The sequence below is a fragment of the Vulpes vulpes genome, chromosome 7, assembly GCF_048418805.1.
Source record: "Vulpes vulpes isolate BD-2025 chromosome 7, VulVul3, whole genome shotgun sequence".
NCBI lineage: Eukaryota > Metazoa > Chordata > Mammalia > Carnivora > Canidae > Vulpes > Vulpes vulpes.
The window spans coordinates 22,927,919-22,947,580 of record NC_132786.1 but is presented as its reverse complement, the minus strand read 5'-3'; the positions used below and the strand labels follow the sequence as shown (position 1 = coordinate 22,947,580).

At 55.2% G+C, this 19,662-nt stretch overlaps 1 protein-coding gene across 1 annotated transcript in view; it reads left to right on the top strand.

Annotated features, from left to right (window-relative positions):
- Positions 1–19,662, top strand: part of CNPY1 (canopy FGF signaling regulator 1) — a 59,043-nt gene that overhangs the window by 14,249 nt on the left and 25,132 nt on the right. Inside the window, exon 2 of the mRNA XM_025993897.2 lies at positions 4,918–5,030. Within this exon, the coding sequence (XP_025849682.1) occupies positions 4,918–5,030 (113 nt within the window). The remainder of the gene's footprint in view (positions 1–4,917; positions 5,031–19,662) is intronic.

The following is a 19,662-nucleotide window of genomic DNA, read 5'->3' as shown; positions in this document are numbered from 1 at the left end:
AACAGAAGAAGGAATTAGAACAGAAATGGTGTCTGGGATGCAACAAGAAGGGTCCTCCCAATCCCCACATCCAATCACCACGGATCTACTGATCTTACCTCTTAAAGAGCTCTTGAATTCATCAACCTCCCTGCATCTCCTCTATTCTTACTTCAACCTAAGCCACAGTCCTCCCTTGCTGGGACTACTGCAGTAGCCTATGGGCTGGCTTACGTGCATGCACCCTGGACCCCTCTGTCTCTTCTAACAATAGCCTACATGATTTTTGAAAAATACAAATCACACCAAGTCCCACCTTACTCAAAATGTCACAGTGGTTCCACATGGCTAGGACTAAAGACACATGTCCTTAGCTCTGCCTGCACAGGTCGCTGGGTCTGCTGCCTGCCCACCCCTGCAGCCTGTCACGTGCCACGGCCCTTTATATCCTCCTCCTCAGGAGCTGGGCTAGCGTTTCTTTATCATTCCTTAAATTCACACTACAGGAGATGCCTAGGTGGCTTAGCGGTTGAGTGTCTGCCTTCGGTTCAGGGCGGTATCCCTGGGTTCCAGGATCAAGTCCTGCATTGGGCTCCCTGCATGGAGCCTGCTTCTCCCTCTGCCTGTGTCTCTGCCTCTCTCTGTGTGTCTCTTATGAATACATAAATAAAATCTTAAAAAAAAAAAAGATGCAGAGCCTGGGCCACACCCAGACCTGTGACCAGGATCTTCCAGGGCTGTGACCTGGGGTCTGTGAGTCTGGGGTTCAGCTACGTGTGTGGCTGAGGGGCTGGTTATTGCTCAGGCTCCCTCACCCCTCCTTGCGTGGCAAGGTACGTGCAGGGGCCTCTTCACTGCCCAGGCTCCTCTTCATATCAATGCCCTCGCCAACTCCGGGCAAATGCCAGTTCTTCTGAGGGCCTGGGCTGCGCCTTACACTCTGCTCCTTCCTTGCACTTTGCTTGTGTTCTTGGAGACAAGCAGGTGCTCTCGGGGCCCATGGGAGGGCAGCCCTTATCACCGCAGCCGCCAGTGAAGGCTTTTGGGCCACCTGCGTGATGTCACTTACTACCTGCAGGGCTGGGAGGGTGTGCGCCTGTTCCAGATGGCTCCAGCACCTGAGCCCCTCAGGGAGCACCCGCATCTGCTGCGACCTCCGCCACCACCCCCTCACTCCAGGAGAGAGAGCGAAGAAGGGCGGGCAGCGAGAGGAGGCAGACAGACGGAAAAGGCTGGTGGGCCCAGGAGGGAGGAGGGCTCGCCCTCTGGCAGGCAACGTGACCCGCCAACCCCCCCATGAGGCTCCACTCCCGCCGCCTGCTCTAATAAACTCGAAACTCCAGTGACTTAAGTGAAGATTTCAGATTAACATTTAAATTAACACCGGACTAGAAATCTGGAGGCCCGGGTCGCTGATGTGACTCTGTTAACTTGTTCTGTGACCTGGGGCAGAAATTTAAAATGATCTTTTCTCATCGAGCCACCTCTCCGTGGGGAGGTCAGGGATGGCGGACCTGGCGGACGCCCTCCCTCCCAGCCTGTCCTGGAAGCCGGAGCCTTCCACGCAGGTGGGGAAGCACTTTCGACTCTGAGATGATCTGCCCGACTGGTGAGAGCCACCCGGGGGGTCGGGGTCCCAGGAGAGAAAGGCAGGATCTGGGCCTCCCTGACCATCAAAGCTGGGGATGACCCGAGGCCCCACCAGCGGCTCAGTACCCCCGGAGCCCCCTTGTCACAAGACCTCCCTTCCAGGGCCCATCTCGGTGTCCCCAAATCCTGAGCGGAAGGGAACAGGTGTTAACATATGGCCGGAGAGCCCCAGGGGCCTGCTAGGCCCAGCCTTGTGGGCTCTTGAGAGCTGAGAACATGCCAGATCCGGCTGGCGTCTGCGACACAGAGCAGAGAGACCTGGGGATCTGGGATCCCAGGTGGATCACCAGGTCAGGTTCTCAGATTCCGGGAGTCTGGACTCTTCCAGAAGGGGGGGGGGGAGGGGCCAGCCTCTCGTGGGCCTGACACTTTATAGATGCTGTAATCCTCAGCCTAGGATGAGGAAATAAAACATAAACAGGGTTCGCCAGGGAGATGGTAAACTGGGAACAGCGGTGGTTGAGCAGCGTCTAGAGGACATTCCATGGGAGGCAGCTCCCTGTGGCTCCTCACCTGCTGCATCTGTGCACTCCCTGGTCCTGATGGCCCTGGCCCAACTCTTGGGGTGGGGGCTCCGTGGGATGGGAGGGGCAACACCAGGGCCCAGGGTAAGGGCTACTCTCTCCCTAGGAAGATTCTGGAACACAGTTCTAGAGGCATGCCCAGGTGTAGGAGAGCTGGACAGGAGTGTGTGTTCTCTGGGGCCAAGTGTGGGGTCATGTGCTCCTTCACCGGGGGTGGGGAGAGGCCAGCTGTGAGGGGCAGAGGGTGCTGGGTGGTCGGCCCGCGCAGTGACCAATGCCTCTGGCAAGAGGCCGGCAAACCTTCAGTCTCCTGCTGGTGATGGCCTTGGACAGACAGACTGGTTCGGGGCAAATTATGCCCGGAGACTGAGATTGTCTTTGCTAATAATTTATTTAACACAGGTTCACTGCAGGAATTATAATAATAATATCTCACAAGCCAATAGCATACAGGATAATATCTCTTAATAAGCCAGTGAAGGAATAACCCATTCGGAACCAATTACAACCCATTCGGAACCGATTAATTACACTGTTGCTCCAGCAAAGGGGGAATGAAAGAAGTAAATCTCGGGTTTAGCAGAGCTAGACTTTTCTCCCCATAGAGTCACCCCTTCCAGCCAGGAGCTGGGTGCCAGCTGCCTGTGCACGTCCCTTGCTGCCCGGCACGGAGCAAAGGCCTTGGCACCGGGGTTGGCCAGAAAGGCAGGCTGCTCCGGAGTCTACCTCTCCAGAGACCACTGCATACCTTCTCGGGTGCCCACGGGGAGCAGCCTGGCCACAGCAGGAACAGGTGTCTCATGATCCTCGGAGGGCTACATAGGTCAGTAAGGAGTGGACTTGCCCAGACATAGCATGCTTCAGAAGTCCTCAGGACCTCTTGGTATTTGAGCTTTAAGTGAGATCATGTGCGAACAGCTCCTCCTATGTTCACAGTTTTTAAAAAATATTTTGTTTATTTATTTGACAGAGAGAGAGAGCATGAGCAGGGGGAGGGGGAGGGGTAGAGGGAGAAGCAGGCTCTGCTTAAAGTGGGGAGCCCAATGTAGGACCAGATTCCAGGACCCCAGGGATTTTGGTAACATCGTCCTGACACAGCCTCCTCGAAGTCAACAATTTCTGAGATCAAAACAATTTCACCAAAAACAAGTGACTTGAAACAGGTTCAAACCACAAAAAACTTTGTCCAAAACAAGCTTGCAAAATGATTTGAAATCCTCAGCATGTGACACGCGTGGTCCTGGGGACCCAGGAGGACCAGGTGCCACGGACAGGACCTATCATCTATCCTGGGAAATCAGAATGGTATAGGGCTGCTCATGAAGGCTGAGTGTCGCACAGCCAGTGGGGACGAGGCAGGACGGCGCCCGGTGGGCCCACACTCAGGCCTGAGCGCTTGGTCTGCGGTCTGCACGGGAGCTGTAGCTACGGGCAGCTGTCAGGGAGGTGGCTTCCAGGAGACCTGCCCGCTCGCAGAGGTGCGTCAACGGCTGTGGGTGAGGGTGAATCCCAGGGAAAGGTGTTGATTTCCAAGTCCAGGTGGGGAGATGGGGACGGTACCGGGGTTGCGCTTGTGAGGCTCTGTGCGCAGAGAAGGCACGTCACATGGGAGCACAGCTCAGCCCACGCCTGGGAGGCAGGAAGCAGCCAAGAGTCCAGCGGCCATCAGGTTTCTGGTTGGCCGTTGTTGTCATCGGGGTGGGCGAGCCCTCAGCCGTCCCGTTCAGATGTATGATCAGGAAATAGCGCTAACATGATGGGGTCTACGGGGCCAGAACTCACACTCTGGGCATCTCGAGGTTGTGCTGTTCTAACAAAGAGACTCAGAAACGGTTGAGTAAGAGAACGTGCTTGTGCCTCCTTCTACAGCAGAGTGGTCCTGAGTGGTGGGGGCCTTGCTTTTTTGGAGGAGGGAGGCTGTTCAGAAAAGCAGGTTCCTCCAACATCCCTCATCCACCGTTGGGGCAGAGACAGGAAGTCCAGGATCAGGTTCCCGTGGCACAGAGGAGGCTGATGGCGGAGGCATCGTTTCATTTATGTGTTAATGGTGACAGCTTTCAGCTGGGCAGGCAGTGCCTGGAAAGAAGGGACAAATTTGGCCCTACAGCCCATAAGGGGTGAGTTCCAGAGGCCCCCTGAGATTTTATGTCCAGCAACAATGTGTCACTGGGAGCAGGGCCCCGATTGGGGCAAACCTTTCCCATGATGCAGAGGCTCCCTGAGCATGAGTAATATGACCCCAGGGGCTTGGGGATCTCTGGCAGACTAGGAGCAAACATCTCTCTAGTCTTTAAAAAAGCATGTATTTTTTAGAGATTTTATTTATTTATTCATGAAAGACACAGAGAGAGGCAGAGACACAGGCAGAGGGAGAAGTAGGCTCCACGCAGGGAGCCAAATGAGGGACTCAATCCCAGGACCCCAGGATCATACCCTAAGCTGAAGGCAGACACTCAACCCCTGAGCCACCCAGGTGCCCCCACACAAAAAGCATATTTTAAATGAAAAAGTCAAACGTCTGTGGTTTTAAAAAAAGCATACAAAGGAGTATACAGAGAAAACCAGTCTCAGTTTGCTATGTTTGAAAACTCTGCACGTTTCTGCTTGTGGATGAGCAGTCGAGGCACGGGAAACATTCCATCTCTGGAAACGGAATGTTTCCAGGGACGCATGCTTGCAGAGGGTCCAGCCAGAGAAGGGCTCGGGGTGGGGGGGCCTTTGTCTGCCCCTTCCAGAGGTAACCAATGCTTTCTGCCTTGTTCAGCGTGCCGGGCCCTGATGGACGAGGTGGAGTACGACGTCACCAAGGCTCAGCAGAAGAAGACCAAGGTGGGCTCCTTCCGAATAAATCCTGACGGGACGCAGGAGCAGAGAAAGGTAGCGGAAAGAAATCATGAGCCAGTGTATAATTGCGGATGTCGGCAATTACCAACCATTTATCCAAACAGCAGTTGGTCTTAATCTTGTAACCTTCCTCTTGTTCAGGGTATCAGCTCTAAATTGCTTCTGAGTCCTGGGGGACCCAAAGTAATCTTTAAGCTTGAAATTGAAGTCTCTCTCCCAGCACCTAAATTTTGTGTCTTGTCATGTCTGAAGACATTTCGGCACTATTGTTCATCAGGATAAAAATAGCACTTTCATTGGTTCTTGGGCGAGGCCAGCAGGGCTCCCGCGGCAGCTTTGGAGGGCTGCCTGGAGCCACCCAATGCTGCACACCCTCCCCTGGGCTCCTGGCCCTGCCTCCAGGTCTGCAGAGATGGCAAGTGGGGTGGGAATGCAAGACCCGTCCCTGGGACAGACACACAGGCGCCAAGGAGAGAAGGGTATGCTTCCTCCAGGGAGGGCCCGGCACGCTGGGACTCCCCCGGCACCCCTGGTACCCCCTGAACCCCCGATGGGTCTGATAACCCAGGAGGCTTGGGTGAGGCCACCGTGACCCCCAGCTCGGCTCCTCCCCACCCATCGCTAAGGTCCTGATGCCCTGAACATGGAAGCTGACTGCACTGCCGTCCTAAGTGAAATACAATTGGAAACATTGTCCCATGGCATCACCCGGCATCACCCAGTGTCACCTGGCATCACCCGGCTCACTCTTACTCTTCTGTCCTATACGCCACTCTCTATTTTAGAGCAAATAGTCAAAGTGAGCTGCCTGCTTTTCCCACCTCTTCTGGGATCGGTGTCCATCAGAGAGGAAGGAAGTAGAAGGAGGCCCAGCCGGGGACTCCATGAATGTGCCAGCCCTTCACGCAGGGCCAAAGCGAGATGTCCACCTGGGTCTGGAGGGCTCTCCCAGTTGGCATACCTGCCGCCAAAGAGGGTGGGGAACTCAGCCATCTTTCTTGGGTCATCGTGTCTTGAAGCCATAGGCCAGGCCGGATCCCTAAGATCTCACTACTCAGGTGGTGTCACCTGGAGGATGGTGCTAACTGACACTCCCTGTCAGAGAGTGGCACTCCCTACCTCTCCCCAGGGTGGTCACTGCAAACCCCTGAGGAGCGGCCCTGGTCCCAGTCCCTGGTGCACAGCCCCCGCTGCAGCAGAACCCCGTCATCAGGCAAGGCCAGGGAGATGTTTGCGCACAGGCCAACACGGCTTCCAAAAAAAATAAGGGTGTTAATACCATAATAGGTTAAAATGTGGGTTAACTGACGCAATCATTGTTACCGCACCTGGACCGGGAGAAAGACATCTCTCTTCACAGAGTAACGGGGCAAAGGGAGGGACTCAGGAGACCGTGGGGGGCGGGGTACAGAGCAAGGGACCGAGGCAGGCATGGAGGGGCTTGGACCCTGGTGGATGGGGAGTGGAGGGCCCTCTCGCCTCCTGGCTTGGGTCCCCCCAAAGGGACTCACGTTTACCTGGAGACCATGGGTGACAGAAGGCCCTCCCCCCTTCCTGCTGAGGATACCCCACCTTGAGTCAATCCAGTTGAAATAACTTTTTCAAGGTTGCTGCACACAGTCTGAAGAGCTGTTTGAAAGCCGGCACTCAGGATGCCTGGGTGGCTCAGTGGTTGGGCATCTGCCTTCGGCCCGGGGCGTGATCCTGGGGTCCGGGGATCGAGTTCTGCATCGGGCTCCCTGCATAGAGCTTGCTTTTCCCTCTGCCTGTGTCTCTGCCTCTGTGTGTCTGTGTATGTGTTTCTAATGAATAAATAAATAAAATCTTAAGAAAAAAAAAAAAAAAAAGAAAGCCGGCACTCGCTGTGTTCATGGGTTTGTCCAGGGTGACCTCATGGCCCCTGCTACAAGGATGGGTGCCACTCTGGGTCACTCTGCGCTCAGAGCTACTGCTCCCACAGCCAGCATGCAGGGGTAGATGTGGGGGCTCTGTGGCGCCGGGAGGCTGCTCTCTAAAGCCCCCATGTTTTGGAACCATGTGGCATTGGGGTTGGGGAGGAGGTCAGTTTTCCTGCCTCTGGCCAACCCATGGCATAGTGACCCCAGTGGTCCCCATTGTTGAAAGAACCCAGCAATCTTCCCCAGGAAGCTCCTGGAACATCCTGCATCCTCTAACTCAGAAAACTCCCCTGCAGTGATGCAAAACCCCAGCGCGTTGTTTTCTTGGGCCAGCAGGCCCCTTGGCCAAACTTGAATGCAGGGGAGCCTCACGGCATGAAGTCAGGCCCTTCAAATGCCCGTCTTGGATGGGGGCCAGGCGGCTCTGGCCTGGTGTGCATCCAGAGGCATTTCTCTGTCCTTCTGCTGCGAGCTCACAGGATGTGTGTGCTCAGCTTGGCATTTGGCAAAGAACAAAAGAAGCGCCTCGCAGGATGCTCTAGGAGGGGAGGCTCATACCCGTTGCCCTGGCTGGGAGAGGCTTCGGGCACCAGGGGCCCCTCCTGGGTCAGAGATGTGGCAGGCCAGAGGCCAGAGCACCACCACCACATACCTTCCTGTGTTTTTCTGCTTTTTCTCCCCCTTCTCTGTTCTGCATGTCTCCAAGGATAAAGGAAACACTGATCTGTATGTGGTGTCTTCAGACCAGGGAAGTGAGGACCATCACAGGGACCTTGGACAGCCTCCCCTTCCTTGGAGTGAGGTGGAGCGTCTCCTGAGAGGGTCCACGTTCTGAGAGAGACAGGGCACGAAGTGACACGGGTTGGCCTTCCAAGCACAGTGCAGACAATAAATGCACAAAATGGCCTGCATTCGTGCAGGGCAGCTCATTCCATGTCTGGCCTGGTGCCGGGGCTGGCCTGGGGAGGGTGGTGTGGACAGCAGGCATGTGTGCGGCAGCTGCTTTGGGCCAGGTCTGGCTCAGTGAGAAGATTTGAGAGGAGAAAGCTGCCCTGTGCACTGGCCGCAGAGCGATCGCCCTTGCATGCCTGTGGGTCACCCCCCACCTGATGACCCCACTTTGTTCTGGAGGGCCCTATGGTCACCCAGTCCCTCTGGCTCAAAGCCTTGCCTTGAGCCCTTTCCTCCCTCTGCTCTGTACACACTGCACAAGGGCTTGCCTGCCCCTAGGGTCACTCGCTAGAGCCACAAACTCCCAGACGCAGACATTCATGTGATCACCGGCAGGACGCTGGGAGGTGGGGATGCTGTGAGACCTGTCCCTTGGAAGACTGGGTGGGACTCAGGTGGGGTCTGGGGCAAGGTTAGGGTAGTGGGTGGGGTTGGGGGCGGTGTTAAGGTCATAGGTGGGTCGGGGGCAGGGTTAGGGTAGAGGGTGGGGTCGGGGGCAGCGTTAGAGTGGTAGGGGAGCCGTAGCAGGTGCAGACTCTCCCATTTCCCTTGGGCTCCAGCTGATTTCCAGAAAGATCTGCTCTCTGCCTGATAGTTTTTCCCAGCTGAGCAAGAAGGGAATAAACTCCCCAGGGCAGCCCCAGGAATGGGGTTTTACATACTCCTTGGTGTCTTCAGAGTACTTCTCAAGTGTACTTGGCACAGCTTCTGGAGGGACCACAGTGGAATCAGGTCCTGCTCCTCCTGAAGAAATGCGGTTATTGGCCACCCCCACTTCCTACAGCACTGCCCCTCTACTCGCACGCCTGGGAGCCTCCCAGATGAAAACCTCAAGCACTCAGTGGCACACACGCCCCTGTGAGCCTGCCATGTTCCTGAGCACTCCTCCTTCAAGGTGTTCTGTAGACTTGAGTGTAAAGTGTGATGCTCCCGGAGGGCCACGGGAACCCCCACCAGCGCTCCACCCAGCATGGGTGGACGCCCAGACCCTGGAGGAGAAGGCCCCCATTTCCCAGTGTTGCAAAAGGTCACCAAGCAGGTGCTGCAGACTCAGCGGGCTGCAGGGGTCTTAGGGCCTCCAACCTTAGCAGGGCCGAAAGGGAATGGCACGCGGGGCTGGGGTTTAGGGAAATAGGTCTCCTTCACTTTGATTGACGTCATCTTCCAGGTCGCTAGGAGGTCTTCAGTATCCCCATGTTAGGGACAGCCTCTAAAACACACAGTGCAAGTTTTGGCAATGGATGTGCAGCACATAGGCATCACCCCCAGACTTGCAAGGCTTTGTTGGGTGTGTTCTCCTCTTTCCTCATTTTATTTTTATTTTTTTTAATAAAGTAGTTTTTTTTTTAATTTATTTATGATAGTCACAGAGAGAGAGAGAGGCAGAGACACAGGCAGAGGGAGAAGCAGGCTCCATGCACCGGGAGCCCGACGTGGGATTCGATCCCGGGTCTCCAGGATCACGCCCTGGGCCAAAGGCAGGCGCCAAACCGCTGCACCACCCAGGGATCCCTCTTTCCTCATTTTAAATGGGGAAATTAAGCTCACACACAGCAACATTCAGCTGATGCTGTTTAAGGAGACATGTATGCACGCTGGCCCAAAGCCCTCCCTGCAGCACCAGGTGCAGGTACCAGCTAAGTGCGAGAGGGCTGTCCCCACCTGACGTTTCCCCGAGTAGTCCACGAGGCAAGAGGCAGGTGGCATTTCAGCTTCCAGGTCCCTTCTTCCTTTATTTGCAACAAATTAGACGAGTGGCAGTTGTGGTGAAACATAGCTACACAGCACAACGCGACTCAGAGGCAGTGGTTTCACCTGCTTTTTTTTTTTTTTTTTAAGATTTTATTTATTCATGAGAGACACAGAGAGAGGCAGATAAACAGGCAGATGGGAAAAGTAGGCTCCACACAGGGAGCCCGACGTGAGACTCGACCCCAGGACTCCAGGACCACGCCCTGGGCCAAAGGCAGGTGCCAAACCGCTGAGCCACCCAGGGATCCCCCCGACTGCTTTGTAAGCGAGTGTTTGCGGTCCTCTCCTAAAATGTACGTCAGCCAGACCTCCAGGAACGGGGTCTAGGTGAGTTTGTGCTCTCTTGGTGGAGACCCAGAGTCTGGAAGCAGAGGTTTGAGGACCTGGGTTTTACTCTGGAGACTCCGAACTCTGTCCACTGCACACAGGACCAGCATATAGGTGCTTCTGCCTGGAGGGCCCAGGACGCACCTGTTACATGTTGGAGCCTCGGATAAAAATGTGGAACGTGAAGGCCCCCTTTCCTCGATGAGTGAGAATGAGGTTATACCAAGTTCTCTATAAACTTCTCAAGTTCAAACAGCAAATCTCATCAATGACGATGATGGTTTAGACGAGAGCAGAATGCCTTTTCAGTAGATTTTTTAAAAACAACTCTGGAAGGTAAACAAGGCCACTTAAATTAGCTTCAATTTCTTTCTTTTTTTTTTTCCCCAAGTAATTTCTACCACCCACCTGGGGCTTGAACTTGCAACCCTTAGATTGACAGTTGCATGCTCTGCCGATGGAGCCAGCCAGGCGCCCCTCATTAGCTTCGTTTTGGAAATACAGAAGATAAGACTCAGAAAGCTTTAGTGACTCACTAAATTCTGGCAAACTGGTATTAATTTAATTTGCAGACAAGCCAATTTAGACAGATTCCACATAACTCACTACTGGTAGAGCGACTCCGTCTTGTTACATCCTGTATAACACCAGCTTACTGCAGCACCTTGGCGTTGTGCGGTGCACAACCCCCACAACTGTATGTGGGGCCCTGTTTGCTATCAGGGTGAGAGGTGTGTGTGGGCCTTTGTAATAGGAAGCAGGGGGGAACTCAGTTCCTTGGTAATATTCAGGCTGTCCATGCCACCTGCTAGTGGGCCATAAAATCAGTGTGGTGGGGTGAGACTGGCACGTAAAAATATACAGTATCAGAGTGTGTCTTATAGCAAAGGATGCTGTTATCTCGTGACACCATGTAATGAGCTGCCACGCAAAAAGTGGGTCACGTCCAAAAACCTGAAGCCACCATAGCAGATGGCCGTTCTCAGCATGGGACAGTGGCCTGAAGATATTTCATTTGGGAAGGTTATTAATACCCAAACGGTGCTGTGCTAATTCCTGACTCCCTCCACATAAACACTGCCCCCTCCCTGCCCCAGGCCTTGTCTGAGACCAGAAACTGCAGCAGAAATGGCTGGGAGCTGGATGGGCTGTGCATTTCTCAGGCCAAGGATCCAGGGTGGCAGGGGTGGGCCCGCTGCTACTGCAGCCTCGGGAGCTGCGACGGCCAAGGTGGCCTCCCTGGTCAGGACGCCAGGTGCAAGCACAGCCCACACTGAGCATAGTGTAGACAAGAGGAGTTGTCACCCAGGAGTGACATCCTGGCCACTGCAAGCACCATGTGTGATAACTGTGAGACATACGTTCCTGGCACAGGGCTCCTGAGACCCGGGCAGTGTCCCCAGAGACCGTGACCTGGATGAGACCCTATGCTGATGAGGGGACCCCTGGGGAGGGAAGGGTGGTGAAGACAGAGTTCAGTCACCAATAGCCGGGCACCCAGGGGACTCGAGGGTGGAGCACCTGCCTTAGGATCCCGGGATCCTGGGATCAAGTCCCACATCGGCTCCCCGCAGGGAGTCTGCTTCTCCCTCTGCCTGTGTCTCTGCCTCAATCTGGGTCGCTCATGAATAAATACAATCTTAAAAAAAAAAAAGTCACCAATAGCCGCCGATTCCGAGATTTGATCGACACCCACTAACAAAACCTCCATCACAAGGCTCAGAGCAGAAAAGGGAAGGCTCTGTATCATGTTCCTCCTTTAACGCGTGGGAAGTTTGGGGGCAACCCTCTAGGTCCTCACTCTCCTTGGGAGTTTTGTACTGTCACTTTGCTATCGCTCAGTAAAACTTGCTTTGCTGCCCACAAAAAAAAAAAAAAAAAAAAAAAAAAAAAAAAAAACAGGAAAAAAGGGGAGGGTGGCGCCTGGGTGGCTCAGTTGGTTGAGCATCTGGCTTGGGCTCAGGTTGTGATCTCATGATCTCGGGGTCCTGGGAGAGAGCCCCGCATGGGGCTTCCTGCTCTGCAGGGAGCCTGCTTCTTCCTCTCCCTCTGCCCCTCCCCACTGCTCCTGCGCTCTCTCTCTCTCTTTCTCTCAAATAAATAAATAAAATCTTAAAAAAAAATCATGTGGGAAATTTGTCCCCAAGTCCCATTCTTACCCCCAAAGCACTTCCCTCCTGGGCCAGGGTCAGCAGAGCCTACACACCCAAGCTAAACCCCTCTCTGGGCAGGGGAACCAGGGCAGTGGTGGTCTCCACTGATGGAGACCCAGACTTGGACCTCCTGGGGGGGCCTGCTTGAGCCCAGGAGGGGCCGGAAGGGCAGGAGGAGCAGGCTGGGTGCGTGGGAGGGTGGGGGGCACCCAGGGCCTGCCAGTGTCTGGTGCTGGGTGTAGCGGCCCATCCGGCATGCGTCCTCCCCGCTCTGGTCAGCAGGAGGAGGGGTTAGCAGGGCTGGGAGCTCTAGTGAGGGGCAGGAATTGGGGGCTCACCCCTAAGTTGGTCTGTGGACATTGTCAGCCCACCGACAACATTTTAATAACTGTTACTTTGATAACAATTGTGAATAAAATTATATCTCTGGGAAGCAGTAGATCAGCATCAGTAAAAATCAAACAAACAAAACCCAGAAAGGTGTTTTCCAGTTTTTAAGTGCAAGGAAGAGGTTATTAACCAGTGCACACAGATGACCTGGAGGTTACACGTACATGTTGTGGGGGAAGCTTCCAGAACACAGCTCACAACGCTGGTCACGGTTATCTCTGGGTATTACTGTGGGCCTCGTCTCTTTTGGCTTGTCTTTTAAATGCTTTTCCTAACTCTGGGAAACGAACTAGGAGTGGTGGAAGGGGAGGAGGGCGGGGGGTGGGGGTGAAAGGGTGACGGGTACTGAGGGGGACACTTGATGGGATGAGCACTGGGTGTTATTCTGTATGTTGGTAAATTGAACACCAATAAAAATTAATTTATTAAAAAAAAGAAAAAAAGAAAAAATCACCATAAAAAATAAAAAAAAAATAAATGCTTTTCCATTATGAAAACATTATCACTATAAGTAAAGGACACAAAATGTGGGTTTTGGGGTGGGTTTTTTTTTTTTTTTTTTTTGAGAAATTAGAAGAAACCCATGGCATTTCAAGAATTCCACTGCTAAAATGTAGCACTGTTTTTCCTTGAAAGGCCATGCATGGACTCGTGATTTTCTTTTTTACAAAATACGTGACAAAAGCTACCCAGCAACCTTCTTCTGATTTGTTCAGAGCCCGTTCCTGGGGATCATCTTGGCCCCTCATCACCATCAGCAACGCGGTAGGCACACACTTGTCCTCTGGACACTGTGAGAGTCCTGGGAAGACGGTGTCAGATGGGGCAGCTTTTCCACTCTGTCTCTGATGTGGCACCGTCCTCTCCCCATAGCCCCTGCTGGCCCAGAATACCCTCCACCAACCCCGGGGACACAGGCCTTGTCCGTCCCCACCGTCCACTAGGAAATGAACAAGTGTCCGTGAGTTCAGGAGGAAATAGCACTGACTACTTTTCATCCTTCCTTCCTCTCAAGGAAGAGTGAGATGAGGGAGTCCTCGTCCTCAGGAACATAGCACCTGGGGTTCTGTGCACTTGTGAGGACACTTATTTGGGGACTTTATTGTGTATCATCTTTTATTTTACTTCTTTCTATTATTTTAAAGATTGTATTTATTTATTCATGAGAGACAGAGAGAGAGAGAGAGAGAGGCAGAGACACAGGCAGAGGGAGAAGCAGGCTCCATGCAGAAGCCGCATGTGGGACTCCATCCCAGGACATCGGAATCCTGCCCTGAGCCAAAGGCAGATGCTCAACCCCTGTAGCCCCCAGGTGCCCACATCCCCACCGTGCAGCTATTTTAAAAAGAAAGGAACTTGCTACAGGCTTTAGAGGCTTCCATGCAGCACCCAGACCACCGGGGAGCGGCCCTCTGAGGCCCGCAGGAGGAGAGGAAGTCCAGAGGCCATGTGAGCCGCCCCACTGAATTTGGGGACTCGGGTCAGCTGTGTCTCAGGGCCCAGTGAGTGGCTGTAGCCGCTCTGACTCTGCAGCTGGGACATGCCTGCCAGGCTAGCTCTCACGGAAGGATGAAAACAGAGGTCCTCACCCCTAGGCCTGGTCCTGCAACCTGATGGGTGCTAGGAACTGCTCCAGGCAGCCCAGGGCTGCAGATGTGCTAGCCATAGGGCAACAGCTGAGTGAAAAGATGCCTCCCCGGCCCGTGTCTTCCTGGTCACACAGGCTGCATCCCATTGCCAAGACCTAGGTCCCAGAAGGAACCCCCACTGCCAAGGGTGCTGTGCCATCTGCCCCCGTGCCCCAGGCAGGCAGTGATCTGGGGGCTGTGTGCCAGCCTCCCCACCTCTGGCTCTACAAGCAGAGAGCACAGTGTCTGGAGTGGGGGAGCCAGGGATGCCCCAGCCAGGTGTGTGCCGGGTCCTGGCCCCTTTCGTGTCCCTCAGTGACACCTCCTCATCTTAGGGCCCTGGGTTCACGAAGCCTGAAGCTCCTTCCGTGGCCCCATGTCCTTTGATCGTTACTGTTACTATGGCCCAAGGCCCTGGCCTCTCACTTCCTGGGGGCCCCACGCTGGCCCAGGGGGCAAACTCAGGATCCCCCCACCTGCAAGTCCTGCCGTTGGCCCCGGAGCCCTGACCTCCCGGAGGCAGGGGTGTGAAGGCAACAGCACACGCTGGGCAGGCGACGCATGGTGGCACCGGCGTGGGTCTGCCCCACATGTCTGCACGTGGTTGGCACATGATGGTGGGTGTGGGATTCGCATTCGGGGTTTGGGGATGGCCCCGTGTTTTGTGGGCTGGTTTACTATGGGAGGAACCTTATCGCATTCTTTCCCTGGTGCCGCGCATCCCAAAACCCCTTGCACTTCCACTGAGCCCAGAGGGTCCCTCACGAGCCAGGTTAGCCTAGGCTATCTTTGCCCCCTTCCCGAGAAAGTTCCTGACCTGGAAAGCACCCCCTCCCCACCGTTGGCCTGCTCCAGCCATGTCCCCTGTGGGCTGGTGACACACTCCACGCTCCCTTGCCCATGGATACAGAGCCCTAGGCAGGGCCTAAAGGTTCCCAATCCTCAGCCCCGTGGTCACGCCCGGCGCTGCCCCCTCGCTGTCCGGGAGCCCCTGCTCCGCATGTGGTTGGAGGGGCCTCTGTGGCCTGCAACCACCGAGCCTCCTTCACTGTGGCCCCTCCTTGCTGCCACCACTGAATCAGCCAGGACTGGCCCGGGGTGCCCTCTGGGTCCCTGCACCTGGCCTGTGCCCTGGACCGATGCGGGCCCTGCAGCCAAATCTCTTCCTTCTCAGCCTTCGGGGTCTCCAGGGAGGCCTCGGGGGTGGGGAATTCGACCCTGGGGTCCAGGAGCAAGCATCTGCAGCGCTGTATGCACACGCATGTGTGATGTGTGCAGGCATGCATGGGCACATGCGTGTGTACACACAACACAGATGCATTAGCTGGAGACTGCCTATCACAGGGCAGGGAGTGTGAAACTCGGCCTCGTGGCCTAGGAGGGTGGGGGCCCTCAGGCCAACAGGGGGTCCGTGGCCCTGGGGTGAGGGAGGCCTATTTCTGTGGCCCAGTTGCCCCAGTGTGGGGGCGCCAGCACTCTTCCTGGAGGCCCAGCAGGGGGACCTTCCCAGCTGCCAGCCTGGCCACAAACTGCCACTAAACATTCCTGCCCTCCCCAGGATGCAGGGCGGAAGATGATGCAAAATTAAAAGGGAAAGAGATCATTTTTAATCCTCTTCCTGGGTGCCAGCACCCAGGGGGGCAGAGCCATCAGGCTGGCGGGTGAAGGACAGCCACCAAGATCGCTAAGGTGGCTGTCCTTAGTGCTAAGCAGCCCACCGACGCTGCTTCTCCCAGGCACGGGCACGGACCCCCCCTGCTGGCATTGCAGGCATGTAGGATTCAGGCTCGATGCCACCTTCCACCTCCCCGGGGCTTTGACCGGGCAAAGACGTGGGAAGTGGATCGTACAGTGCTCAGGACTCCCCGACACAGGTGGGTCCACGGGGCCTCCTCTTCATTCTTGCGTCAGGGCCCCTTGAGCCCTCTGTCAGCCAGTGATCTCAGCCTCCCCCAGCCTGTCGCTTGGGGAAAAACTGGGGGGGGGGGGGGGGGGAAACGTGAACGGGAACATTAACTTGCTTTGAGAATCCTTGGGTGACAGTGCAAACTTCCTGTTTTCCCTCCATCTCGGCCTAATCAGCTGCTCCAGGGCTGCACACACAGCAGCTCCGTTTGTTTGCCAACTGAAACCATGACAGTTCAGAATTACCGGATTCTGGCCCGTTCCCTTCTTCCAGCCTCCCCGGTGTGGTGGCCGTGGTGGGCTCAGTGGCCCTGGGCATGACCTCAGTGGGCTCAGTGGCCCTGGGATGACTCTGTTGGGCTCAGCGGCCCTGGGGTGACTACAGTGGGCTCAGTGGCCCTGGGGGGTGACCTCGGTGGGCTCAGTGGCCCTGGGGTGACCGTGGTGGGCTCAGTGGCCCTGGGTTGACCACAATGGGGTAACGCTGTCGGAATCTTGCCTCTGCAGTTATCTGCATGGGGTATACGGGCAGTCCGGTCACCACAAGCGTGGTAGCTCTGTATGATTTATGGTCAGTTCCTCTAGTGGCAAAGGAAGCCCCCAATGACACATCCCGCCATCTCCTCAGGAAGTCGGCAAGTCTGAACACATATCCACTCGAGATGCTTGGGCGGTCGCTGCGTGAGCAAGGAGCAGTTAGCAAGCTGTTTTCTGACCGTGGACTGAGGGGGCGAAGGCTCATACCTACTTTGGAGGTGAACTTAGCGAATGATGTTCCCCTGGGGCCCAAGATACCGTGGGCAGGAGGCGTCACGGCACAGGCCCGTGGCCAGCCTGAAAGGTTCTCCATCCACTTGGTAGGCTTCCCATTTTTGTGAGAGAAGATGACTGTGTAAAAGCATAGTGGGGGGCGTTCAATGCCAAGTTCTTCTCCCTTGGGTTTGATTTAAGAAACATGTCCAGTGACATTTCCAGGAGGAGACGGCAGGTGACATAAAGTAAAGCAACGGTATATAAAGGTGTCCTGGTTCCAGATTGAAGAATTACTGTCAAAGGGTTGTTTAAAAAGACAATGACCCTGGGAAAGAAACAGCCTCAGGACAGTCTCCAGATACTCTCAGGCGAGCGAAAGAGACAGGAGTTTTCCCCGTTCCATTCACAGAATGGAGAACAGTTTTCTCCTCTCTAAATTTCAGTATTGGGGCGCCTGGGTGGCTCAGGCAACGAAGCATCCTACGCTTGATCTCAGCTCAGGCCTTGATTTCAGTCAGGGTTGTGAGTTCAAGCCTTGCTCTGGGTTCCAAGCTGGGTGCAGAGCCTGTTATCAATACACAAATGGATAAGTTTTAATATCATCTTTACTGATGGAGCATCCTGCTAGCCATTGATCTAAGTAAATGCCTGCTATTTTGCGCCCGTGTTGGCTCACACTCTATTTTGTGGGCTCCAAGGGTCATCTGGGATCCAAGCTGACTTGGTTGTCGTGCTTTAATGCAAAATGTGCACTGGGACTTAGGATGCTTTTCAGCAAGGAGAGGACCTTGTCGCCGAGGTCCTTTCTAATGCTTCCAGATGTCCTAGGTTCACAGTGTTCAGGGGCTCAGGGCGTAGACCTCTAAGCAACAGACGAGGTGAAACCCCCTTCCCCTTTTGGGAGGCGTTTCCCTGGAACTCTGTCTTTTCAGTGGTCACCACTCAGCCCGACACCCTGCCGGGGTTTCCTGTGGCTGGATCTTGTGAAGCTGAAAGCGGCCTGAGCTCCCTTAGGCTCCCCGAGCAGCTCTCAGGGAACAGAAATACCAACAAGGAATTATGCCATCTGTGAGTATGGGCCGTGTGTCCCTGGGCACACCTCCCTCTGACCTCCAGGGAGGGTGAGCTGGGTAGGACGGCTGGCCTGGTGGAGGGCAGGGCAGGCCAGAGGAGGCTGGGGAGGCTGGGGAGGCTGGGGAGGCTGCCTCCCAGACCCCGTGTGCACTTGGCAGGTCCTGCTCCACCACACGAGCACCTGCCCCACTGTCCAACACTTTGTAAACTTGCTAAATGTTCTCTAAACCCTCCAGCTTTAAATGCCATGACTAGCTTAAGTACCCATGTGTTAGAGTCACAAGTTTCAAGCGGAAAAGAAATTGGTCATTTAGCTTAGCATCAGGCAACAGAGGCTAATGCCAAATACGGACACTTCCTTCAATTTCATCTTTAAAAAATAAACACAGAACATAGAGGGCAAAGAAGATTGTCAAGAATTTTGGCATAGCGTGACCCAGTTTTTGCTTTTGCAAAGACTCTGCAATGAGAAGGCTCCTAACAAGTAAATGGTCCCACATTTTGCAGCGTGCATGGGCCGTAGAGCCCTGGGGTTTGGGGGCATGTGCCCTGAGGGCCAGCAGGTGGACTGGCCTGGGCCTACCAGCTGAAGGTGCCAGGACTAAGCATGCAACGAGTCCCCCTGGACACTACCACGTGGAAGTCCAGGCAGTGCTCTAGAGGCCTGAGCCCCAGCAGATACAGGCTGGGGACAGGAGGTGCTCCTGGCCACTGGTGGGTAGAGCCAGGGGCACTGTCAGATGCCCTGTGGGATGCCCTGTTCACACAGGAGAATCCCCACAGCCAAGGATCCTTGGCATCCATGTCCCCAGCACTCAGCAGGAGGAGACCCATTTTTATGGAGATCAGTTGCCTTACCTCAGACCAGGAATCCCACTGTTTGGGAAGAGTCCTGGCTGTAACTCTACACAGAGCGATACACAGCTCTTGGCCTGGACTGCAGTACAGTCAGATCCAGCTGGGGGAGGGGACGCGGTTAGATCCAGGTGGGGGAGGGGACATGTCGGTAGGACACAGAGGAGCTGAGCTTCCCAAGTCTGGTGAGACGGTGCACTGGGGCGACAGTGCCCCCCAACTATGGCCATCCTGAGCCTCTGAATGTGACCTTATCGTTACTTAGGACCTTCCCAGCTGTGTCTAGTTAGGACAGGTCCTCCCAGATTACTGTAAGCCCTGATCCAAGGACTGCAGTCCTTCCCAGGAGGCCGGCAGAGATACAGAGACCCCAAGGGGGCAGGCCAGGAGACACAGAGGCAGGGCTTGGAGGGGCGCCACTGCAAACCAGGGGCACCGGGGACAGGCCCAGAAGAACCCTCCCTGGAGCCCCCAGAGGGAGTGAGGCCCTGCCGACACCTCAGTGCCTCTCCCTGGCCTCCAGAACGGCGAGGGAGCAGGCGTCTGCTGCCTTGTGTGCAGCAGTGAGTGGGTCCCGCAGGGGAGAGATGGGAGGCCCAGGTGCATCCAGTCCTCAAAACGTGAAAAACAGAATAAGACCATGAGCCAACAACTGTGTGTGGTAGGTTTCCTATCAGCAGTTGTGTTCTGGTTTCTCTGGGTGATCCAGAGACGGGCCATTGGTCTGGCATGTCCTCTGTAGTTGTCCATAGCACCCTTGGGGCCCCCATGCCGCCAGGCCCCATGCCCACTGCCGGGTGCCAAGCTTTCCTTACGGGTGGGCGGCCTGGGCCAACAACCAGGTCTCTAATAGCAGAGAAGTCTTTATAAAAGAAAAATGTTCGGGGACGCCTGGGTGGCTCAGTGGTTGAGCACCTGCCCCTGGCTCAGGGCGTGATCCTGCAGTCTCAGGATTGAGTCCCACATCAGGCTCCCTGCC